Source organism: Oxyura jamaicensis, chromosome 3, assembly GCF_011077185.1.
Source record: "Oxyura jamaicensis isolate SHBP4307 breed ruddy duck chromosome 3, BPBGC_Ojam_1.0, whole genome shotgun sequence".
Lineage (NCBI taxonomy): Eukaryota > Metazoa > Chordata > Aves > Anseriformes > Anatidae > Oxyura > Oxyura jamaicensis.
The window spans coordinates 53669558-53692703 of record NC_048895.1 but is presented as its reverse complement, the minus strand read 5'-3'; the positions used below and the strand labels follow the sequence as shown (position 1 = coordinate 53692703).

The 23146-nt window shown below is 37.4% G+C and overlaps 1 protein-coding gene across 1 annotated transcript in view; it reads left to right on the top strand.

Annotated features, from left to right (window-relative positions):
• Positions 1 to 8640: 8640 nt before the first annotated feature.
• TFB1M (transcription factor B1, mitochondrial) overlaps positions 8641 to 23146 on the top strand; it is a 27548-nt gene continuing 13042 nt past the window's right edge. The window contains exons 1-6 of the mRNA XM_035322354.1: positions 8641 to 8786; positions 9321 to 9503; positions 10858 to 11009; positions 14217 to 14325; positions 16132 to 16283; positions 20885 to 21004. Of these exons, the coding sequence (XP_035178245.1) occupies positions 9371 to 9503; positions 10858 to 11009; positions 14217 to 14325; positions 16132 to 16283; positions 20885 to 21004 (666 nt within the window). The 5' untranslated portion in view covers positions 8641 to 8786; positions 9321 to 9370. The remainder of the gene's footprint in view (positions 8787 to 9320; positions 9504 to 10857; positions 11010 to 14216; positions 14326 to 16131; positions 16284 to 20884; positions 21005 to 23146) is intronic.

The following is a 23146-nucleotide window of genomic DNA, read 5'->3' as shown; positions in this document are numbered from 1 at the left end:
TTGACATTGAGAGTCATGGCAGATACCAGAAGAGATATAGAAGGAAGCACCTTAGCAGAAAGGAGACATCCTTACTTTATTTCACTGTGAAGAGGTCACAAACATCACATTGTATACATTTATCTGTATCACCAAGGTTGTTGGAAAGCTTCTAGAATTACAATGGGAGGGACACGGGTAGCAGACAATTCGGCTCCCAAACCTAAACAATAAGCCCAACACTAGTTTATGAGGTGCAGCTGTGGACCCTATCACGTGGCCACAGAGACTGCCTAGAAGAAAGCAAATTTTCCTCATATTTCTTCAAAATAGTTAAAATTTTGCCCAAAATGGTGGATCACTGGAGGTGTACCCCAGAAAAAACAGTCTCTGCAGGTTGACTTGAAAACAACTTGTTTCTGGGGCAGGTAAAATTCCAAGAGAGCTCACCAGGCTTTAAGGTCACTCTACAGATGACCAGCAATGGGGATGCCCGCTCATCTAGGATTCCTAGTATCTTAGGTAAACGTCCCACTGAAGATAGCACATGAGGAAGGGATCAGGGCTTCCCAACACCAGATCTTGATTTCTAGTCAGACAAGGTCATTCAAAAGCAGTAACACCCCAAGCTGCATTACTGCCAGCAGGTTGAGGGAGGTGATTCTTCCTTTCCACTCAGCATTGTTCAAACACACCTGGAGTGCTCAGTCTGCTGTGCTGGGCTACCCAGATATGGAGCTACTGGAGTGAGTCCAACACAGGACCACAGAGACATTTATAAGGGACTCGAACATCTTTCATGACAAGACAGGCTGAGAAAGCTGGGACTGTTCAGCCTGCAGAAGAAAAGCCCCAGAGGGATCTTATCAGCATGTATAAATACCTGAAGGAAGGGAATGAAGACAAGAGAGCCAGTGGTGCCCAGTGACAGAACAAGAGGCAAAAGACACAAATTGAAACAACACATATATTGCCCTCTAAACACAAGAAAAAAACTTTTTTAACTGTGAGGGTGGTCCAACACTAGCATGGATTGACCAGAGAGGTTCTGGAGTCTCCATCCTTGAATACATTTAAAAACTGACTCAACATGCTCCTGAGCATCCTGCTCTTGTTGACCCTGTTTGAACAGGGGGGTTGAACTAAATTATCTCAAGAGCTCTCTTCTTACCTACACAATCTTGTGATACTGTAAAGATGTTGCTGTATTTCGTTTGGCATTTAATAAGTCACAGGGTGATCTATGGACTTTTCTCCCTTTCTGTAGTTATACATACAGGGGCACTAAAAATATTGAAGATGCAGGGGAAAAAATAAAAAAGTGAAAATGTGAATATACCCTCAGTCTGAAGGGTATGTTTGATGGAGTTGCATACTTTGAAAAGAATCTACAGGTCATGTAGTATTCTCAATAATAACATAACTCAGTGTTTAATGTTACTTGCCAAAAATGTGGTTGGATTTTGCTTTCTGATGAAAAACAACAACAAGAACAACAACAACAACAACAACAACAACAAAAAACTCTTTGATCACCAAATCCAATTGTTTATTTAAACCATTATTCAAATACCAAGGTGAGATGCAAAGCTGGAAATATCATTTGTTTAGTAGGGGAATGTGGCCAAGATAATCAACTGAAATTATGGAAAAGTGCTGTCCAAACTAACCATAAGGATTCAAAGTTGTATCCTGGTAGAGGACCTAAATGGCTCCTCAGAGAAAACCTATCATAGATCCAAAAGAGGAAGCAACGTGGCTAGTTAAGAAGTTGCCAGATGTGTTTATAAAGAGGCAAGGCAAGCACCTTATCTTTCTAAGTGTATGACTTAGAATCACTGCCTAAGTGTAAGAAAGCCCCTTGCAAGATGGTTATCAAAGACAATCCAGAAATAGTTGCAGAAATTAGTTCATTTAAGCGTCTTTGAAAATTCCCAATTGCATTAGTTTATAGTATCTGCATTTTGTATTGATTTCTGGCCTTCTTAAATGCTTCCTTGCATCACTTGTCATAACCAGCAAAAATTACTCATCCTTCATCTTTCAACCTCTCACTCTGGCCAGATCCCTCCTTTCTTTGTATTTTCCATTACCTCTTCTTTTATATTGCAGCATATGTTGTGTATCCTCACATTCACTCACCCCTTTACAAAGCTCTCTGAGTCTGCTTCCCAAAAACCTACTCATTGTTGAGGGGCCATCTGGTTCATGAGAGCAGCCCATGTTTCAGTGAAGCACCTTGATGTTTTCTCCCCTTTGCCTTCCCTGTAAACATCCACAAAGATCCCTTATCGTGCCCTTCAGATCCTTCTTCTGTGATGCAGTAAGAAAAACGCTGACTTGCTGAGGCCACAGCTTGCCACACTGACAATGACTAACTTATTCTCTTCATCTGTCACTATCCACATTTTCTTTATTCTTTTACACATACACAGCAAGGTTTTCCAGACAGAGTTTATATTTTCTGCTGTGCTAGACCCCAGTCTGACATGCTGGTGTTCTGCTGGGGGCCTCTGGGTGTAATTGCAATATAAAAAAAAAATTCATTCTAAGTTTTGAACACAACATTGAATAGTGTCTATTTAATACACAAGGCTGAACAGACACATTCATTAGCAGTCTGAATGGAGATGTGACTCCAAATTAACTTCAAACAAGCTCTGGAAGTGAAGAGAAAGAAAGAAATCAGTTTACCCTATCTACCTCAATTTTCAGATTACAGTATGACAGCAAGTATCTAGAAGTAAGCAAATCAAAAGCAAAGCAAAACAAATGCTATGTTTTCAAAGATAATAGAGTATCTTGGTTTAAAAGCAAATCAAACCAACAAGACATAAAAGAATTAAAATGTATTCCCATCTGGTGAAAATCACCACAGTCACCATGGCTTTAACAGAACTGTAGCAATTTACAGCAGTAAAAAGTCCGAGCACAATATATGTTGAGAATATTCACACTGTTGGAGAGCAACTTCTTGTGGATGATTTTTAATTTCAGTAGAGCACTTCCTTTTGTCCTGACAGTAAAATCATTCCAGTTAGCTGTACTCTTCACCGCTCATCACTACAGTAATGGTGGTTGTTTGCTGCCTCAGAAATGCATGGTCAGAAGACAGGGGCAGCTACAAAACCCTCATGACGCAAGCAAGTCAAAGTTCAAGCAGAGGCACTACATTTTATTCTACATGTTGTATAATACTGTAAAATATACTTTACTTATTTTTTTATCAGGAAAGAAATTATGTAAAATTTAACATTAAATGTAATTCTTTCTTCTTAGAACAGATTTTTGAATCAGTCTTCTTACCCTTTTCTCAGCAACACATAAATTCTGACCTAACCTACTTAGGAGCTTCCAAAGAGCAGAGCCGCTGTGATTAACAACCTGCCCTTCCCCGTGGCATATTTAGTAAACCTGAACCTCCAGGTTTTGTAGCTTGGACTTTGCTTGCTAAATCTTCCTTTCTTGTTTACTGTAAGATTATATCACTGACCTTCTGTTTTTTTATTTCCGCTCGGGAGAATATACGGCCTTCATATTCCAGCAGCCTGACTCGACATAAGGACACAGAGTGGAGTCAGTAAACTTTTTGTTCCTTGCTAGACTGTGCAGTTCACTCACCATGGAACAAGAGTGGCACCCAGTGGCCAGAGAGCTTGGTCCAAAAACTTGTGTCCTGAATTTTATAAATCCCTTTCCAGCAATTTGAAGACAGAAATGCGTCCCTGCTCAAGTTCAGTCCTCTCCCACCTCGCTACTTGAAAGACAGGAGGTATAGAACTGAAGGTTTCCCTTCTGTAATCTGTTAGAATATCACTTTTTCTTAGAGCATAAATACCCAACCATAGATATTACACACTTAGACAAGTAATGCTTATTTCTGGGGGATCAGAGACTGACAAGCTTGACATGAGCACAGAAAAGGGAGGAGTGCAAGAACCTTACTTTACTCCAACATATTGTACAGTGACTCCAGATGAGGTACGTTTATGCATCAAAACTGCCCTGCAGGACACTTCAAAGAAACACTGAAACAGGAAAGAAAAGCCAAGGGACACTGCCTGTTTTGGGATCTGCCCTTGCAGTGAACATACAAGTTCTGCGCTGCTTCATCAGACCATTACACAGGAGGCATAGCTGATAACACAGTGTGGCCACGAACACTGTTAACTTTAAACAAGTGTGTGATATTACAAGTTTCATGTGCTTCTTGGAGGTTCACGTAATATTGTATTCATTTTTCATGATACACAGAGTATAAAAACTCTCTCTTTGAGTTAATAGGCATGCTGGACTTTCAATGAAATTCTTTGGGGGAACTATTGCCAGTAGTGAGAAAGCTTTTACTCTACATCTGTTTTCTTTAAGTTTTGTGACTTCATGTTTAAAAAAGGAATATCAAATTTGTAAATGTTCTGTCAGAGAGCCAAATTAAGATGCAAACTATTATATTTATGGGAAAAATCTCCAAGAAGGCGACTTGGTGTTGGGAAGCCTGAACAAGACCAAGCTTCCTAAAACATCGATGTTTCAAAATGCTGCAAAATGCCAAATGCTAAATGGGTGATCAAGGAGCAGTGGCTTACCAGTGGCTTACTGTGCAGAGTCCATTTTTATATTTTCGGCCCTACTTACAGTGTGAAATTCTCCTGTTCTACAGAGGCTGACAAATAACGTAGGTGAGAATGGTCTTAATGCTCATCATAATTCCTAGCATTCCTAAAATGTTACGACAAGCTTTGCATTAATTTGCATTAAAGATAGTCTTTCTATAGGTCCTAGAACCTAAAAGGGTATGATCAAGTGGAAATCAGAAGTGCCAACTAAAAATAAATGGATGGCTATGGCCAGACCTCGACAATGTGACCGGACTACATTAAATGGCTCAGAAATGGCACATCAGAAGGAGAAGCAGTAAAAGAAATTCAAATGTTTTAAAGTAAATATAATGATTTTTAGACATCTGCTGTGGCAATACTGAAAGCCATGGATTTTTGTATTTCCTGAGTTATGTTAGGAAAGAACTCAGCAGTCTGGCCAGCATTTTCTGCCAGATTTTCTGTTAATGGGAAGTCTTTGTTCCTTGAGAGTTTAGTTTTTGCTGTACAATGTTATTGAAGTGGTAACAGGGAAAATACTGTTCTTGATCATACTGTGGCCTGATGAACCCACAGTGGTACACTGTCACAATGGGGAAGATTTTCCCCATAACTGAATTGTTTTGCTTTAGGGCAAGGTATGGGTGTAGTAATTCTGTTGTAGTCCACATTGTATGTAACTATTGCATTTAACAGGCTATTTATCAAAAGTGGTGCTCTAAATTCCTTTCCCTTCAAAAAAGCAAGAGCAAGAAACCATTTTATGGATCCTCTACACAGTTAATATGGAAGATGTTTCATGACAGTTGTTTTTTTGTTTATTTGTTTAACAGCCCATGGCATCTAAAATTACTGTGAATATGCAAATGTACCTCTGCCTTCTGTTATCTTACCAAAACTTTTTTACCATTTGCTAATATTTTCTTCAGCATTTTTTGTGGTGGCAGAGCTTTTCCTGAGGGAAGGCAGTCATTATGTTGTTTGTATAGTGCCTGGTGCAATGGGCTCCTAAGTCTATTTAGGATCCTTATGAGGTAGTGTAATATAATAAACTTTTTATTTTAACAAACAATAGAAAAGATTGTATACGAGAACTAGCTGAAGAAAAGAGGCTTTGTGGTATGAAAACATTTGAAAACTGGTGTAGAAAATAAGAGTTTCTCTGTCTAATCTCTTTTGTGTATTACATTTAATATATTTTTTCAATGCACTCTGTCCATTTATAATTTCTCAACCTACTTACCTTAAGTTGATATAAAATAATTACCAAATAGATATTTTTTTTCTGAGAATTCAAATGGAGTGTGGCTTTGTGGGAATATGGTGCGATGCCCGTTTTCTACAAGATGCCATAATTTAAAACTAGTAACAATAACCCCAAACAATACAATCATTTCAGGCCATTGGTATCATGCTTTCTTTTGCAGGATTTTTTAAGTTGTAGCCACCTGAACACAGAACCAATTAATATGTTTGAATGAACATAGGACGTCTGTAAAAATAATACTTGAAATAAACAATGAAATTCCACAATTACAGTGAAAACTTTTCACTGGTACGCTTGCTTTTTTGCAATTATGAGTGCAACTTTTGTCTCAATACTTGCAATGCTGACAAGTGAACATGAATTGAAGCTGCACTCAAGATAAAGAATTGTGATCCAAGGGATCCCCTAAGAGTGCCTCTGCACAACTGATCTCAGGACTTGAACATGGGTTTCTTCAGATGTCTGTTTTACCTTTCCTTGGTATCTGTCTATCTAATCTGTTCTTCCTGCAGGCCTTCCATAGCTTGCAATGGAATGAAAGGGCCAGAATAAGCAGAATGAATAGATGAATGCTCAGAAGGCTCACTTTTCCTCTTGCATAATATCTGAGAATTTTTAGTTGGAGACATCTACTAGAAACAATCAAATGATGTGATGGGTTAAGGGTTAAATCATCCACTTTCCATTCATTAGTTTCAAGGACGACCTTGACTCTCCAACTCAAATTAAAACATTACAGCATCTATAGGAGTCTGAAAAACCTATGCACTCTACACTGTAATTATTATTTTAGCGAATGAGTTTTCTACCATTTTTTTCTCTAAATAAAAATATTAGCATAGATTGCTACATTTCTTTAAGTTACTGAAATACGAAGCTATCAGATTTTGCTGTTATTACAGTCAAGAGTTATGGTCACACAAAATACCTGGACACTTCCATATGTGCAACTCATCAGGAAGGGGACCACTTTATCAATGATGGAACAATTTCAGTATAGAAAGATAGGGCAGACCTGAGGTTGCAAGATGACAGTGCTCACCCTAGGTGACAGTCAAGTATGAAATGCATTATTAAAAGAATAGTCTGACATAACATTTTTCAGGTACTGAGAAAAACTAATGAAACTGGCAACTTTTTGCTTTATAGCTAAAATAGCCTGGATGCCTCAGCTGGTGATAAAGCTGTATCGTTGAATGCCATTATTACAGTTGCTCCTCTAGTCCATATTTCTTCAAATTTCACATTTCTTTGTATTTTAGTAGAAAAATAATCTTTTTTTTTTTTCTCAACTGATGCCATTTGAAATCCCATGTTGCCACCATCAGATGGAGCTTGCATTTTATTTCAATTATGACTTCAAATTCCCCAAAACATAAAAAAGCAAATACTTTATACCTCACAAATTCAAAATTCCAGTGTTTCAATTAGGATTGCCATGACATTTTATTCCAATATTGCAGTGTACCTAAACAATGATTTATTGTCCAGCTCCTTAAGACTAATTGCAATGTTCCTCACATTTTTAATGACTCTTAACAACTACCTGAAAGGAGTATGCAGCGAGGAAGGTGTCAGTTTCTTTTCTGAGCTTACAAATGATATGACACAAGGAAATGCCTTCAAGTTGTGCCAAAGGAAGTTTAGATTGGACTTTAGGAAGAATTTCTTCAAAGAGAGGGTGGTTAAGCATTGGAACAGGCTGTCTGAGGACATGGTGGAGTCCCAATCCCTGGAGGTATTTAAGAGATGTGTGGATGTGGTGCTTAGAAACATGGTTTATTGATGGGACTCAGTAGCTGATGTTGGTGGTTGGCCTTGGTGATCTTTAAGGTCTTTTCAAACTTAGATGATTCTTAAGTAGAACATGCTGTTGATGGCAGAAGCTATGTCTAACGCACAATGCAATTCTAAATTATGCCCATTATTTACACTGGGCAAGGGATTACTTTTCCTTTAATGTCTCTTACTACTCCTTTAATGTCTCAATTTTCTTACATCTATCTAACAATATCTGTGATTAATTGTGGCTTTTTAGTAACTGCTTAGCTTTCTGGAAACATATCTGAAGCAATTACCTGTTGGAGCAACAGTAATAACTTGTTGGAGTGAGTCCAGAGAAGGGCCAGAAAGATATTCAAGGGGCTGTAGCACCTCTCCTGTGATGACAGGCTGAGGGAGTTGGGGTTGTCCAGCCTGGAGAATGCTCAGGGGAGACCTTATAGCAGCCTTCCTGTGCCTAAAGAGAGCCTACCGGAAAGTTGGGGAGGGAGTCTTTGTCAGGGGGTATAAATGTAGGATGAGGTGGAATGGCTTTAAACTAAAAGAGGGGAGACTTAGATTAGATGTTAAGAGGAAATTCTTCCCTCAGAGTGTGGTGAGGCCCTGGCACAAGTTGCCCAGAGAAGCTGTGGATGCCCCATCCCTGGAGGTGTTCAGGGCCAGGCTGGATGGGGCTTTGGGCAGCCTGGTCTGGTGGGAGCTGCCCCTGCCTGTGGCAGGGGGTTGGAACTGGATGGGCTTTAAGGGCTCTTCCAACCCAAACCATTCTGTGGTTCTCTAATTTATGTGCACTGCTTTAATAATTAAGCACATTATAAAAGCTAAAGAACTTTAAAACCCAACAACCGTTCAAAGTAGATGAAGCACAAGCGCAAAACGCCCAGACCACTCAAGCACGAGCACCGCCTGCGGTCGGGCTTTGCCCCTGCCCCCGCCCGCCAAGGCCACGCCGAGGCGCACAGCCACCACCCCGCGCATGCGCATGCGCACACAAAACAGCCGCCGCCTGCCCTCTCCGTCGTATGGCGCATGCGCAGCCCCGCTTCTTCCTGAGTGCCACGGCCAACAGGGGCGCCGAGGCGGCACACGCGCGTCCGGGAGGCGGAAGAGGAGGAGGAGGAGAGAAGCTTCCTGTTCCGGGGCAGCCCCCTCGCGACACCGTAAGGGCCGGCGGCGCGATCTGGCTGCTGTTCGCGGCTTTCCTTTCCGCCACGGCGGAGGGAGAAAAAAACCGCTTGCGGCTGCACCGCGTCTCGGCGCACAACACCTCCCCGCGCTCCCTCCGCCACGGCCACGCTGGCGGCGCCCGCGCATGCGCAGTCGAGGGCCCCGTAAGGGGCGCGGATTGGCTTAGGGGCGGGGCTCCAATAGACTCCGCCCCCTTGGTGAGGGGAGGGAAGGGGCTGGGGCTGAGGCAGCCTCCACTTGAGGGCCGAAGTCTTATTTACAGTAAAAAAACATCAACTGAAACTTCTGAGAGGTTTTGTTTTGCCTAATGGCTTGTCAAACCCACAAAATGAGGTTGTAGCCTAAATCCCACATACACTTCCTCAGTATAAGCACTACATGCGCTAATTAAATTACTGGTGGTTGAAATCTAGCACCTGCATAATGACATGTGAATCAAGTAAATCAAGTCTCACCTTGTAAACTCTGCCAGGCTTTTAATATCGACGTGTTTAAATTTGTTGCAGGTACTAGAGTCGGTTTCTGCCTGCGGGGGAAGGAGCAGGAGTGCTGCCCCATGGCTGTTCGGGGGAAGGTGGCTGCCTTCAACCTGCCTCCTCTGCCAACCGTTGGCGAGATTATTAAGCTCTTCCGACTCCAAGCACAGAAACAGCTTTCCCAGAACTTTCTGCTGGATTTGCGGTTGACAGGTTAAATACTTACAGATTTTAGCTACTATAAAATGTACATCGTGGGCTTCCTCAGGATCCAGGTCCTAGCTAAGGAGACGATGTTTGCATGATGACATCTGTCAATTTTATGATGGTCAGAAGGTTACTTTTAATAGTAGATTTAGCTTAGACTAGTTGATTTCACTTGTAAATTCCTAGAAAATGTGTTTCCTTATAGAATAAATTATGGAATAATTTTTAGGTAGAAAGCATATTCCTATATGAAATAAGAGTTATTGATTCAAATGCAAAACTCATAGTCTCACTAGTACTGTTTCCACTGAGTTACTATCGTTCGATAAGTACTATCAAGTATTATCAAGGTATTGTCAAGCTTTGATAAGTTACAGGTAAATTCATTTTATAAGTTTGATTCAAAAATGAAGGATATTTTCAGGTTATTATGTATCATAAAAAGTATAGGAGCTGTGTGTTTTAAAAGGTCATTTGTCTTATCTGTCAGAAATGTAGCTCTTTGAACCACTTACGTTGTTCTGAACAATTCGGTTTTCTACAGCTTCATCACAGTAGTGGGTGAGAAAGATTTCAATGTTCAATTCATAGAGGGTTTCTTTATGGTCCTAGTGGTGGCTGGGTTTTGCAGTAATAAATGCAGTGAAGCTTCATGTATCTGATGGTTTGATTATGCATTGTGAATCAAGTGATAAAGATAGAGGATGTGAACATAAAACTCAGTTCCCCATCATGAATAACCAGAGTCTTACCCTGGAATAACAGTTTTCATGTTGTATCCTTCCATTTGGGTACAGGAAGGAAATGTCCTTTCCTTATGATTTAACTGCCTGCCTTTTTATAATTACCAGTTACCTGTATTCCAATTCTAACTTTACCCCAGCTCCTCCTTTTTGCTCTCTACATACTATAGTCTTATTAGGACTTGACTGTATCCTTTTTGCTTCTTAAATGCCCTTGAAATAGGTGTTCTGTAGTGAAACACCTTTGTAAATATATGTAGTTGAGACTTAAGGTTGATGAACAGAGGTGCTTACTTAGAGGAAGAGTAACACTACTGTTGATTTCCAGATGAAAAATAATATTTTCTTTTGATTTGATTCTGCAATAAGCTACGTTGTAACGAGAGAGAACTGAAAATAGCCTTTTTAAAAAAAACATTTGAGTGTATCTTTTAGCATGAAACAAATCTGAATTCTGTGCAGTCTAGCAGGCATGTGATCATTTATGTGGGATGTGTCACTGTTTGTGTCTACTCTGAGATAAGCATGCTTGCGCTTTAACAATAAACAATGAATTTATCTTAGTGAGCTGGATCCTTTAGAGAATAAAGGCTTAGTATGTTCTTTATGTCTTGCAGACAAGATAGTGAGACAAGCTGGCAAGCTGAAAAATGCTCATGTTTGCGAAGTGGGCCCTGGGCCAGGAGGAATTACCAGGTCTATTCTCAATGCTGATGTTGAACAGCTCCTTTTAGTTGAAAAAGATCCTCGATTCATTCCAGGATTGCAGGTATCAACTGTAGAATGATTTGTGTAAATGTATGTATAAAATTGAATAAGAACAGTTTAAGAACATAAGTTCAAAGTGTCCAAAAAAAAAAAAAAATTTTTTTTGCTCCTGCCTTTGAAACTGATATAAGTTCACAACTCATTGTGGTATTTCTGAAATACCGTCTACTTGTATTGCTATTAAAATTTCAAGTTTATAGAATTTAACTATATAGACCTAGCAAGAAAAACAGTTGCTAAAACCTGATCATATTTGGCTGTTTTCTTATGCTTCTGAAACATCAAATCATAGCAATTTGAATGGCTTTCCTTTTTGCAGTTTAATATGTTTTCTCTAAAATTCAGCAGAGAAAAAAAGTAGCTAGCTCACTTGAGAACGGCTACCATCTCTTTGTAGGACATAAATAATTTAAAATATCAACGAAATGGCTCCTATCCTGAAACCTGAATATGCATGTAACTGTGTCTTTGTTGATTTAGCTGTTGGTAATTTACAGTATACCACATGTACCTTATGAAGAATGAACACATCATGTTTTCACTTTTCTTGAACGGTGGTAAATCTGCATTTTTGGTTTAGATTTCAAGAACTGTTCTGGGATTGGAAAGAATTTGAGATTAAACGATACTGACTTAAGTTAACAGATTTTTTATGTACTTAAACATTTTTTCTGGTCTCCCAAAATGCAGCTACTGGAACAGATTCCTCTGAATGAAAATGTGCTTTTCAGGATCTATAATCTTTGATAGGTAATCATATTTACTGCTCAAGTGAGTTAACAGTAGTCATTATTTTTCGTTAGCTACCTCTTCACAGTAGATATAAATATTTCACAACTTCATTCAGACATACAAAGATGCTGAAACTCAGCACCTGTGAATGTGAATGGACAAGAAATACTTTGCATCCATTAGTGTTAAATTAGGTGTTGTTTCTTTTTTTTTCCCCTCCGAATAAGATGATGTATTACGGAATGATTCTTTTATTTGTGACAGTATGGGTCATACTGCCTCTTTTTTTCTTGTTTCCCATTAAAAGCTGCATCAAAATTTGAATGCTCTTAAAAGTTTTGTGATTTGAGTAACAAAATAAGAGATTAAAATACAGATTGGAAACTGTTACTTAAAATTGTCTTTTTCAATATTTATAAAATCACTTTTGTAAAGCAGACAGAATTTTTCATCACCTGTTTTTCAGATGGTGATCTCTATTACAGAGCTGAAGTTGGGGTCCTCTTTACTGCAAAATGGAAATATAGGAAGAACATATGTGTTCAGAGCAACAGTTTGCACGAGTTGAGAGTCTATCAGTTCTGTCTCACCCATATGCCCTAATAGTTGTTAGGCTGGAAAGATTTAACAGGAGAGAAAAGGTGCTCTCAGCCAGTGTCTTGAATATATAATTCTACCAGAAAGACCATTTCATTTTTTTGAACAGTACCCTTTGTTTTCTTTATTTATTTTCTTTCTTCCTTTCAATTGTGTGCGAAGAACAAGAGGGTCTGTACAATGAAAAATCACTTGGCTTGTGTGCTTGGTGCACAAGAGCTCCTGGAACCATGTTAGCTGTACACATTGGCTTTTAAACGGAGAAAGTTTCAATGAGTTTCCTCAGACTTTATTTCAAATTAGAAGTATACAACTGATTTTCTGCTGAGATATGCGTTCTCAATGATGTTAAGTGTGATACTAAAAAAAAAAAATCCTTTCTACAGGGAAGCTATTGTTAAAAAAAAATAGAACATATGTTAATAATCCGTTATTGTGTAGGCAGCTGTCTGTTTTCTCATGTACTGTTTTCTAAGTTTATTGATCTTATGTTGCCTTTCATCTTGTTACAGCATTTGTGACAGATTCAAAGAAAGATTTGACAAGTTATGGCAGATTAGTGAATATGTATGCAATATAATTGCTAATGTAATGCTGAAAAACCCATTAAGTGGTTTGGAGTTGAGGTTAGATTTATTTTTCTAGTTCAAAATAATTGCTCTTAAAACTTGTAGAAACACAGTTTTTAGTTAAGCATTTTTAGTATTCTACACAGAATTTAGCTATTTTGAAGTTAAAAAAAAAAAAAAAAGTTTTACTCCAAAAATTTTCATGAAAACATGTTCGTGAATAGTATGAGAAAGCAGCACATTCCTTTGGCTCAGAAACCTGTGAAACCTCTTTGTGCCCCCGAGCATATTAGCAGAATTTAGATTGAAGATGGAGCTAACAATGATGAGCAGTTTATTTCATCAGCTAAGCCAATAGCACTTAATTATTTATGGATTTGGATTTCTGTGCAAAAGCAGACTTGCTCTTTAAGCCATTTCTCATTATTCTGACCTAGGAACGGTAAATATCCCCAAATGTCATCTTTGTGTAAAAACTGACTTAACTTTTGAATTATTCTGTTTGTTCATAGTATGATACTGTAAGAGAAAATAGGGCACTAAAAACTCTAGCTAAATTTTATGGTGTAAATTAACACCAGAAATGAAAGATTTGGTCATCAAACTCCGTCTAAGTTGACATTTCACTCTTTAAGTACCACGTAATCTGCAAAAATGGTATGGAGAGATGGGATAAAGAACAGGGTAGATTGTGAGATGTCTTACAAGATACAGAGGGTTACGATTTCCTCTACTGCTAGGTATTCATACAGCTTGTTGTTTTGGAGAACTCCTTGGTTTCTAAGGGTTTGAGTTCAGACTACTCCCAGGAATATTAAGACAACCTTTTTTATGGAAAAGGAAAAAATGGCTGAATGTTTCTACAGCCTTGTAATACAGCTAGATGCTATGTAAACCCTACTGGGGCAGACAGAATAAACATTATGAGCCTTGTTTCCATAGGTAATACGTCCAACAACTTTTCAAACTCTGCTGCTTGCTTTATCACTTAAATCAGGTGGGGTTCTATTAATGGCCTGGGACTTGTTAATCATCTTTGTTGAAGAGAATTTTGTCAGCTTTTTTAGGTTTAAATCCTCTATTAGGAATTCTGCAGCAGAGAATAATAAGCTTTTAGGCATGCATTGGACTTTTTTCGTTAGTGTTCACTTTTTGAAGATAAGTGCTTGTAAACAGCGTGCTCAGTTTGAACTGTTTTTTTGTATATTGAAGATACATATATAGCAGGGGTTTAATTCCTACTGTGGCTGATGCTGGAAATCAGTGTGGTTAATACTCACTGTAGATCCTACTTGCTTGCTTACAAACAGATGCTGTCTGAAGCAGCTCCAGGAAAAGTGCGCATTGTTCATGGGGATATTCTGACATTTAAGATGGAGAAGGCTTTTCCAAAGCACTTAAAAAAGAACTGGGAGGATGGTTAGTATTTGAGCTTGGTTTGTTTTATGTTTAAACCTTTCAACTTACTCTTAAGTTTAAAGGTATGGCTGGAGTTCACTCAGTGCTTGCATTGCTCTCTTCAAATACACCTTGAAGGTAAGGATAGACAGCGGCTAACTTATTTTCTAGAAATAAACAGTTAGAAAATTGGCATCCTCTTCCAAGACTGAGCAGATTTATATTTATTTATTTATTTTTTATACTCACTTTCATCAGCGTTAATGCTGCTTAAAATAACTGCTTTGCAGTTACTTGCCTTAGGGTATCCTGACTGTAGGATATTAAGTCTTGGAATGTATAAAAGCAAATTGAATAGTATACTTTCTTCCTAGCTTCTTCCTCTTCTGGAACAAGATGGAAGCAACCACTGTTGTTATTCCACTATAGATGATTCTGTAGCTTTCTTAGAAGCTTTTAGGATTTTTTTTTTGAAAAAGTTAATTTTCTTCTTATTGCTTTAGCTTCAAATATATATTTTAGACAAAAGTAGAATCCAGTCAGAGGTTTATTTACTTATTCAGATCTGAAATTCTCATAGGGCTTGATTTCACCTTCCTTTTGAAATGTGTAACAGTATTTAGATAAATTGTAAATGACCTCCCAGGCTCCTTTTCCAAATGTCTTAATTTATTGTAGAGTCACTGTCTGCAGTGCCCAAAGAGCAGTGAACTGCTTTCTAACTTAAGACATAAAAGTCTATGCCACACTATCTTCACCTTAAAAAATGCCTTGCATATTTGCAAAGGGTTCACAAAGCTATGACCAAATGCACACGTGAAGGTATAGTGCAGTTTTTAACAATCTATGTTTCTTTTATATACATATCAGTTATTCTCATCTTCAGAGCTGACTAATTACAGGTAAGATATACTATAATATATATATATATATAATGTTGACATATGAAAATTTGAAAGTCTGGTGGATTTCAGAAACAAATCCCATCTCTGGTATTTGACAAAAATCACAAAAATACAAGGAATATCACAGCTTAGAAAGTGCATAATAAGTAAAGTGTGCCCAAGAACCAGCTGAATTTAATAATGTCATCTGCCAGCCATGTTATTAAATGCTGTAATATCTAAGAAACTTCAATGCTTTATTTTGTCCACCTCTACTGCTCTCCTGCTTAGAGGTGAGGATCCTTACTAATGAAGTGCTTTCTTTGTGTTGTGTAACACCTACACTGATGCAGTACATAATTGAATGATATTTATAACTTCACATGGCTAAGGAGCTATGCTAAGTCTTGTGCTTGTTATAGGACCTTTTGATTTCATAGGGCTCTATACAGAAGGAGAGCTCTCTTTGTTTTGAGCTAAATGATTGTTTTGGGGGTAATGAAGACTCAGTAAAATGCATCTGGGAGTAATGTGTTGGACAGAATGATGAGTGTGGCTATTTACTCTGTACCTGATAGTTGTAGTTAAAAATCATTGAGCTGTTGTCTGTATTTCTGTTATCCTGGAGTATCTCAGCTGAAATCTAACGAGCAGCTGAAAATCAGCTGAAAGCTACTGATTTAGTCTAATGTAAATGTAAACCAGACCTAACCCCTTTTTTTTTCTAACTAATTACCATGAACAGTAACACCGTTTGGTCAGCATAAGACAAGCATAAATGGAAAGGCATAATTTTGATGTGGCACAATAAAAATTGTTTTCATACTTTAAGCCTAGATTGATAGGCACGTATCTTTCTGAAATATTCTTTCATAGCAAAGTCTTATCCCAAACATTTTGCAAGTTGTTTATTGGTTTTGTTTTTGCCATCAAATGTTAACAGAGCCACCAAATATTCATATCATTGGGAATCTACCCTTCAGTGTTTCAACTCCTCTAATCATCAAATGGCTTGAAAATGTTTCCAAAAAGAACGGGCCTTTTATTTATGGCAGGACACAGATGACACTGACTTTTCAGAAAGAAGTCGCAGAGGTAAGATATTACCAATTTTCAGTATTTCAAAGATGATAAATTTAATTGAACTTGGATGGCGTGCAACATTTTGTTTAAAAGTTCAAAAACAGTTGCCTCTAAAAAGAGAGGAAAATATTAGTTCAGGTTTTAACATTGACATAATCGTCTGCTCTGATCTTTTCATAGCACGTTCTTTTTTATTTATTTATGATTTCTTACAGAGGGCTATATTTTCTTAAGGTACTTTATGTATGTCGGGTGTTTGTTTTTAAGTCTGATTTCTTCAACCTGAATAGATTCCACAGCACTCTTCTGTCCTTAACTAGTTTCCTTCTCTCACAGTCATTCATGCACCATTTCATCAGTCTGGTTTTCCTTACCTTTCCATCATCTCAAGTACACAGGGAGGGAAATAAGGAGTTGCAGGTTTGGAAGGTTTTAGCATTATTTCCAGTTGAGATTAAACACTTAAAACACGGGGAGTGTTTTGTTGAGACCATGGAAACTGACTTTGTGGATTTTTTTTTGAACAAGACTTGATATCAGAATTACTAACACTAAGTAAATTATTATTAGGATGACTTTAGTCCATAATGCCTTCAGATTTAACGGTTTCTTTCTGCTGCTATTGCATAAAACATACCATAAATAGAGGCTGGAGACTTTTTGTATTATAATTATGAAAGTAGTATCCCTCTTACCTGAATCCAATTTGATGTTTAAAAAAAATAATGAAAATAATGGAATTGCACATCAGTCTGAAGACTGAATTTCCATCGAATTAGTTAGTAATAACAGGTTTTCTATATGCAACCTAAGTGTGTGTGTTGTTTTAATTATCTTTACAATTAAAATTCTAGAAAGAAAATTTTACTGTGTTTTACTGTATGTAATTAATAGTAATTATATCTGCAAGTGTCTGCTGTCATTTGGGGTCACAGAAAACCATACTGTGCTGTCATTAATCTAGCCCTGAAATCAAGCTTCAAGATGAGTACTGAAGTTGTTCCAGTAGATGGCTCTAGAGAACACCAGGGACAAACATTTATTATGAAATGAGCTGGGGTTCTTAATTCAGTTCTGAGCTCATGTGGTTTCTGGAATTAAAAAGTGTAGTTCCATTTTCTAGAAGGACTTAATGTCATCCGAGATTACACTTCATTGCAAGATATGGCTCGCAGACTGATACAAAATGCAAAGTGATGATGAGTAAAATACAGCGATTTGTAAAAACAGTGGAAAAAGTGGCCTAGCGCTGAGAGCATAAATGGACTTTGTGCTTTATATAGCTGTAACCAGCTGCATACACTACTGGTGACATGTAGATTATAGTGCTTCTGCACTCAGCAAAGCTCAAATGAGATGCAAAATACCATGCACTCTTAAGTTCTTTGTGTTTAGAAAGTGAAGTTAAAAACACTAAGAAATTGAGTGATATGTTCAAGGTTGTGCAACGAACCAGTGTTAATTGTTGTTGACTTTACATTCTGGGACCTCCTGATTCTTGTTCTTCGGCTTATTCAAGCAGAGAGCTTCCACTGAAGACAAATTTTTTTGTAGTTTGTGTTTCCATAATTGATTTGACATAATGAATACTCCTTTGGGAGAGGCTACTTGGTCTTCTGATTAGGAGGCATGGTAATCAAAACCTGTGCCTTTTCTGTGGTCTTCTGAAGTCGTTTAGCCATTGTGATCTGGCAACTGTAGACATATTCAGTACCAGCAAATACAGAATAGTTTAATGCAGACAATAAATTAGGACTTTAATTTTCTACTAATATTTTATGTATCTGTGGATTTACATTCCTGGAAGGAAAATGTCATGACAGCTTGGTGTCCTCACTGTTCCCTTCTAAGAGCCTAAATACTAAAGAAAGTCTTGGTGCATATACCATGCGTTCAGTGGAAGGGCAGCATGCTGTGATGGAGTGAACCCATGTGCTTCGTAATCAATTAGGATAATTTGATGTTAACAGTAAGAAAATAAAGGAGTGGGCCATGTTAATTTGCAGTCAAGCTAGGTTCTGCTATTATAACAGGTTAAAATATCTTTTCATTCCTTGCTGGTGTTAAGTTCCTGCTTTCCCGTTTTCTTCTAACACAGCTACGTTGTCATGAGTTACGTCAGTATAGACCTATTACTACTGAACGCTGTGTTTGATATGATTTGATTAAAACTGTTGATGAGAACCAGTAGTTATGTTGTTATGTACTGAATTCTGAGGCCCCTTAAGGAGGATAAGGCCAGATATCCCCAGCATTAAAATGACATGTAAGTGTCAATCAAATCATTTTGCCTCTATAGTTTAATTTTGTAAAATTGTTCCTTATTTTGAGGAAAAGATTTTTTACTTTGCCACAGGTTACTCAGTACTTCACCTCAGATTTGGCACCTGGGCTGGATACTTCCTGACCATTAACATGAGTCTCATTTCAGTTTAAATAAATGGAAGATATTTGTTAGTCCCTAATAAACTGAGCACAGAGTGTAATTCATCTGAACTGCTTTGCCAATGCCATCTGAGGGCTTCCAGGCTGGGTGATAAGCTGTTAGGCGTTTAGAAGATAGGCATGTTAGAAGAGCAGAATATTTAATTTGGGTTTAACACTGCTATTTATGTAGAACACTAGAAAAAAGGCACTAATCAAGTGGCAAATGGTTCAGATTTTTGAACAGCAAACAAGAAAAATTACCATGTTTTCATAATTCTTATAAATCAAGTATAAATATATTCTAAAAAAAAAATAACAGAAAGAGGCTTGTATACAAGGATGTGTTTAAAATTCCTTCATATGGCCAGCTTTGCCAATCTTAATTCTTCACGTATGTTAATTCTGGTGATGTATTTTGCAGATTCATTGATAATGGGGTTTTAATGTGCTTATGAAAAGCATAGTTGTATTGGATAGCTTACAGGGGGGGGTGGGGGGGTGGGAATCCCTGAGGTACCTTGAGAGGAGTTGGTAGAGAGCACCGTTAAAGAGATGTCAAGTACCACCTAGGCTATATTTCACATTAGGTTTCAGAATCCTTGTTTGATTCATGCCTTGATGAAATTTTAATAGTAGATACAAAAAATGTTGCTTAGCTAGCTAAACCTCTAGCTTGGCTTCATAGTGCGGTTTCAGATGCTATCACCATTTTAAAGGTAGGACCAAAGAACATTTTGAGATTTGAGATGGAAAAAAAAAGCCTACCACCTTATTTAGGTTACAAAAGTATGCTCTCAGCATTTTTGTGTTCAGTGAGAAGTGCCATGCTCAGGTATGTTCCTGCAGATGTGTTTGAAGTGACTTAGGATGTTATTGCCCAGGCTTGGATATTGCCAAGTTATCCCTTCTGTAGCTGAGAGGTAGGAACTAACAGCCCAAGGCTTGCTGTTTTCATAGAAAGTAAAAGAAGCTTGTATAAATTGTGCTGTCCATTTCATTTCCATTGCAGAGGTAAAGGAAGTGCATATCTGATTGCATTGTTAGACTTCAATATGGTGGGTTTTTTAAAAAAGAATAACAACTATGGCGCATATATATATATTTAATAGGTTTTCTCTGAAACAATAATGAAGGTAGTTTTAAATGCTGATGTAGGCAAACAGAATCATCAAGATTTCTTTCTGAGAAGTCATTGAAAAGGATTTTATTTGTTGTATGCTAACACTTGGACTGCCTTTTAAGAGACTTGTTGGAAAAAAGAAAAAAAAAACTTCAGCAGTGTGTTTAATTTATTTTTCAGGTATAATTTTGATAAAAGTGGCAGGATTTCACGAGTATGAATTTCACGTGAAGCTACATAATGTACAGATGTTAACAGATACACAAATTGCCTTTTTTATGGTATTACATTAATGATAAATAAGAACAGGAATCTTCAAAATTTTGTATCTATATAGTTTCTGTAACGTTTTCTAGCATTTGAGAGTTGTTTTACTGGGGCTTTTTGTGTTTAATAATTGTTTGTGCTGGCAAAACCGAAAGAGCGTGAAAGTGTAGAAAACCTCCACTCTTGGTGACTTTTTGACTATGTAAGAAAGATTTTTTGGGGGGGAAACCAGAGAACTGTTCATTTGAATTTTAGGTATTAAATGCTCGTATTATTAGGTATCTAAACTTATGTAAAGTAGATTGAACTTCCTTGCATATATAGTAAACATATACCAGTTTATAGTGAAGAAATTTTGTTTGGTACCTGATTTTGAGCTTATGGAGCTTTGGTTTTGGAGAAGAAAAATTAAGAAAGAGTGGAAGGAAAGTATGTGAGAATACCATCAGCGAGTGGTGTTCAGTTTGAATTGTGTAGTCAGAGTGTTTTAGTATTCTCTTGTGCCCATACAAAATTATTTGAACATTCATTAAGTTCTGCAAAAGTTCAAGGAGCTCCTTGTCGTGTGCATTTGATTGAAGGACTGAGGTTGTAAATTAACATGATATCTTAATGAGATGCTGTTACATCAGAGGAAAGAATTCTAGATGAACTGGGCATAAACTCTGTGAGTTCTTAAGAATTAATTTTCTTTTTTAATATGTCTTTGTCTTTGATTATACCGATAATCAAGCTTTAATGTAATTGACCACTTGGTCAATTCAGTTTCACTGATTTGTGTATTTTTATTCTTCAATAGAGGCTTACAGCTAATACAGGAGGTAAGCAGCGTAGCAGACTGTCCATCATGTCTCAGCATCTTTGCACTGTTGAAAACCGTTTCATAATACCAGGTCAAGCCTTTGTTCCAAAACCAGAGGTAAGTCTGTTTTTTTGTGTTTTTTATTGTTAATTTTTCAGACAGGCAATATATCTGATTTTCAGTTCAGCATCGCTGTACTACTAAATAGTGTGCTATGCCTCTAAGTGAAGCATACGTGGTTCAAGAAGATAGTCTTTTGGTTTTTGGTTCCTCAGGACTTGGCTTTGACCTTCAAGTCTTATCTGTAAGATCACTGTACTTCTATGGGTGTTTCTAGAGAGGGAGATATAAATTCAGTGATATAAGATAGTCTGCTAGGATTGCAGCATATTTGGAAAGTCAGCTATTTTACAGTTTGCAGTTATGAACAGTTTGGGAACTGTGCCTGGAAAATTTAGTGGGTCTTCTGAAAGACCCTGATAAATAAAAGCTTTTCTTATGTCAAGATCTCTAATTTTACTATATCTTTACATTTCACCCTGCTTATCTTCAGTATATTTAACACCCTCCTATTTGCTATACCACTTAGTCACCTACATCCTACTCCCTGTTTAAAAAAGTAACCATCTGATCTCTCTCCTTTCTGCTCTTGAGAGGAGAACAGTGGCTTTGCTATCCTCTTATTTACTGCCAGTTTTTTATTAATGCCCATTAGGATTACAGGAATCAAGAATGATAATTTTAAACTAGATATTGGATCAATATTTTTTCTTTTTGTAAAAATATGTGCCTGATACACCTAGTGGGTTCTGTTTGCCCTAAGATCTGAAAGATCCTCTTGAAATGGTTGGTTCACCTCTTCAATAAATCATCCTTTATCACAATCTCTTCCTTGGTCTTTTTACTCCTCAGACTTCTCTCTTGAGAACCTGTTTAAGCGCATTCCCTCTCTCTTACCACAGTGAATTTTACAGTCTTTTTCTGTGCATATTTTGATGATGGTTAAAAATTCTTTTGGTATTTTTTGAGCAAGTAACTGTCCAAACATTCAATTATTTGTGATAGCAGTCGGTTGTGAAGTAAATTGATCATGCATAAAACTTTTTTTTTTTTTGCATTTGCTTTGTTTGTTTGTTTGTTTGTTTGTTTTGCTGTCTCTTATCTGATTTTTTTTTTTCAGAAATAATTTCAGGATTCCATCCAAGTATGTGAAATAGTGTTCTATAAGGCCCAAATTCCATTTTTGTGGTGATTGTTTCTCAAAGGTGGCTGTGATTTGAGAACATAGTAGAGCTGTAATGAAAAGGCTCCTGCCATCTATATCTCAGAATTGGGAAGCTCTAACCGATACTCCCATTTTCCTATAATGAAAAGGCCTCAGCTGATGGAGAGAGAGAGAGAGAGAGAACTCACAGAGGTGTGACAAGTATCTCAGTATAAGCAAATCCTATAAAGAGGGAGTACCATTAAAGGCAAGCATATATTAATTCAATATATTTCTTTGATTTAAAGCAAAAATTGATTATATTGCAAAAACAGAAAGTGCATGCTTTTCAGGTGGTCCTGACCCCAGGTGCTCTACATTTTGTTTCTTTCAAACTCTGTTGTAGATTGATCTTCTGTATTGTCACCATTTCCCTTAGCAGTAGACTGACATAGTTTGAGATGCTACTGTTGCTGATAGACCCTTTGCATTCTTGGAAAGCTCTTGCAGTGTATTGTCAATGATGCAGCTCAGTGCTTGATTTTTATTTCATAGACATAAAAAGATGTTCAGGTACTTCTGCATAAAGTTTTTAGAAAGAAAAAAATGCTGCTTATAAAACTTAAGAATACTTCGTTTCTCTTTGAGTATGCAATTATTATATTTTTTATACGTTCTCCTCTAAAAACATCTTTGGTGCTTGTTTTAGTTCACATATATTAGCAATGATCACAGCATAGTGTCATGTCAAGCCCCTTACTAAAGGTGGTGAAGCATGGTTTGTGGAAATGAGGTGTTTACCTCATTAGCTCAATGAATGAATATTTTTTAACAATACCTATGAACATTGAAACATAATAGGCCTCTGCTTTATGGAACAATGCTGCACAGCATTGTGTCTTAAGCAAAGAAAAAAATGGCTTTTTGCTCATAGTTAATTCTCCACAATACTAGCAAACTGCTGATGGCAATGTTAGGAATAGTTCAAAACGAGCTCCTTGATGAATAGATAGGAAGCTCAAAATGGCCATGTAGCAGTAGTAATAAAAGCAAGA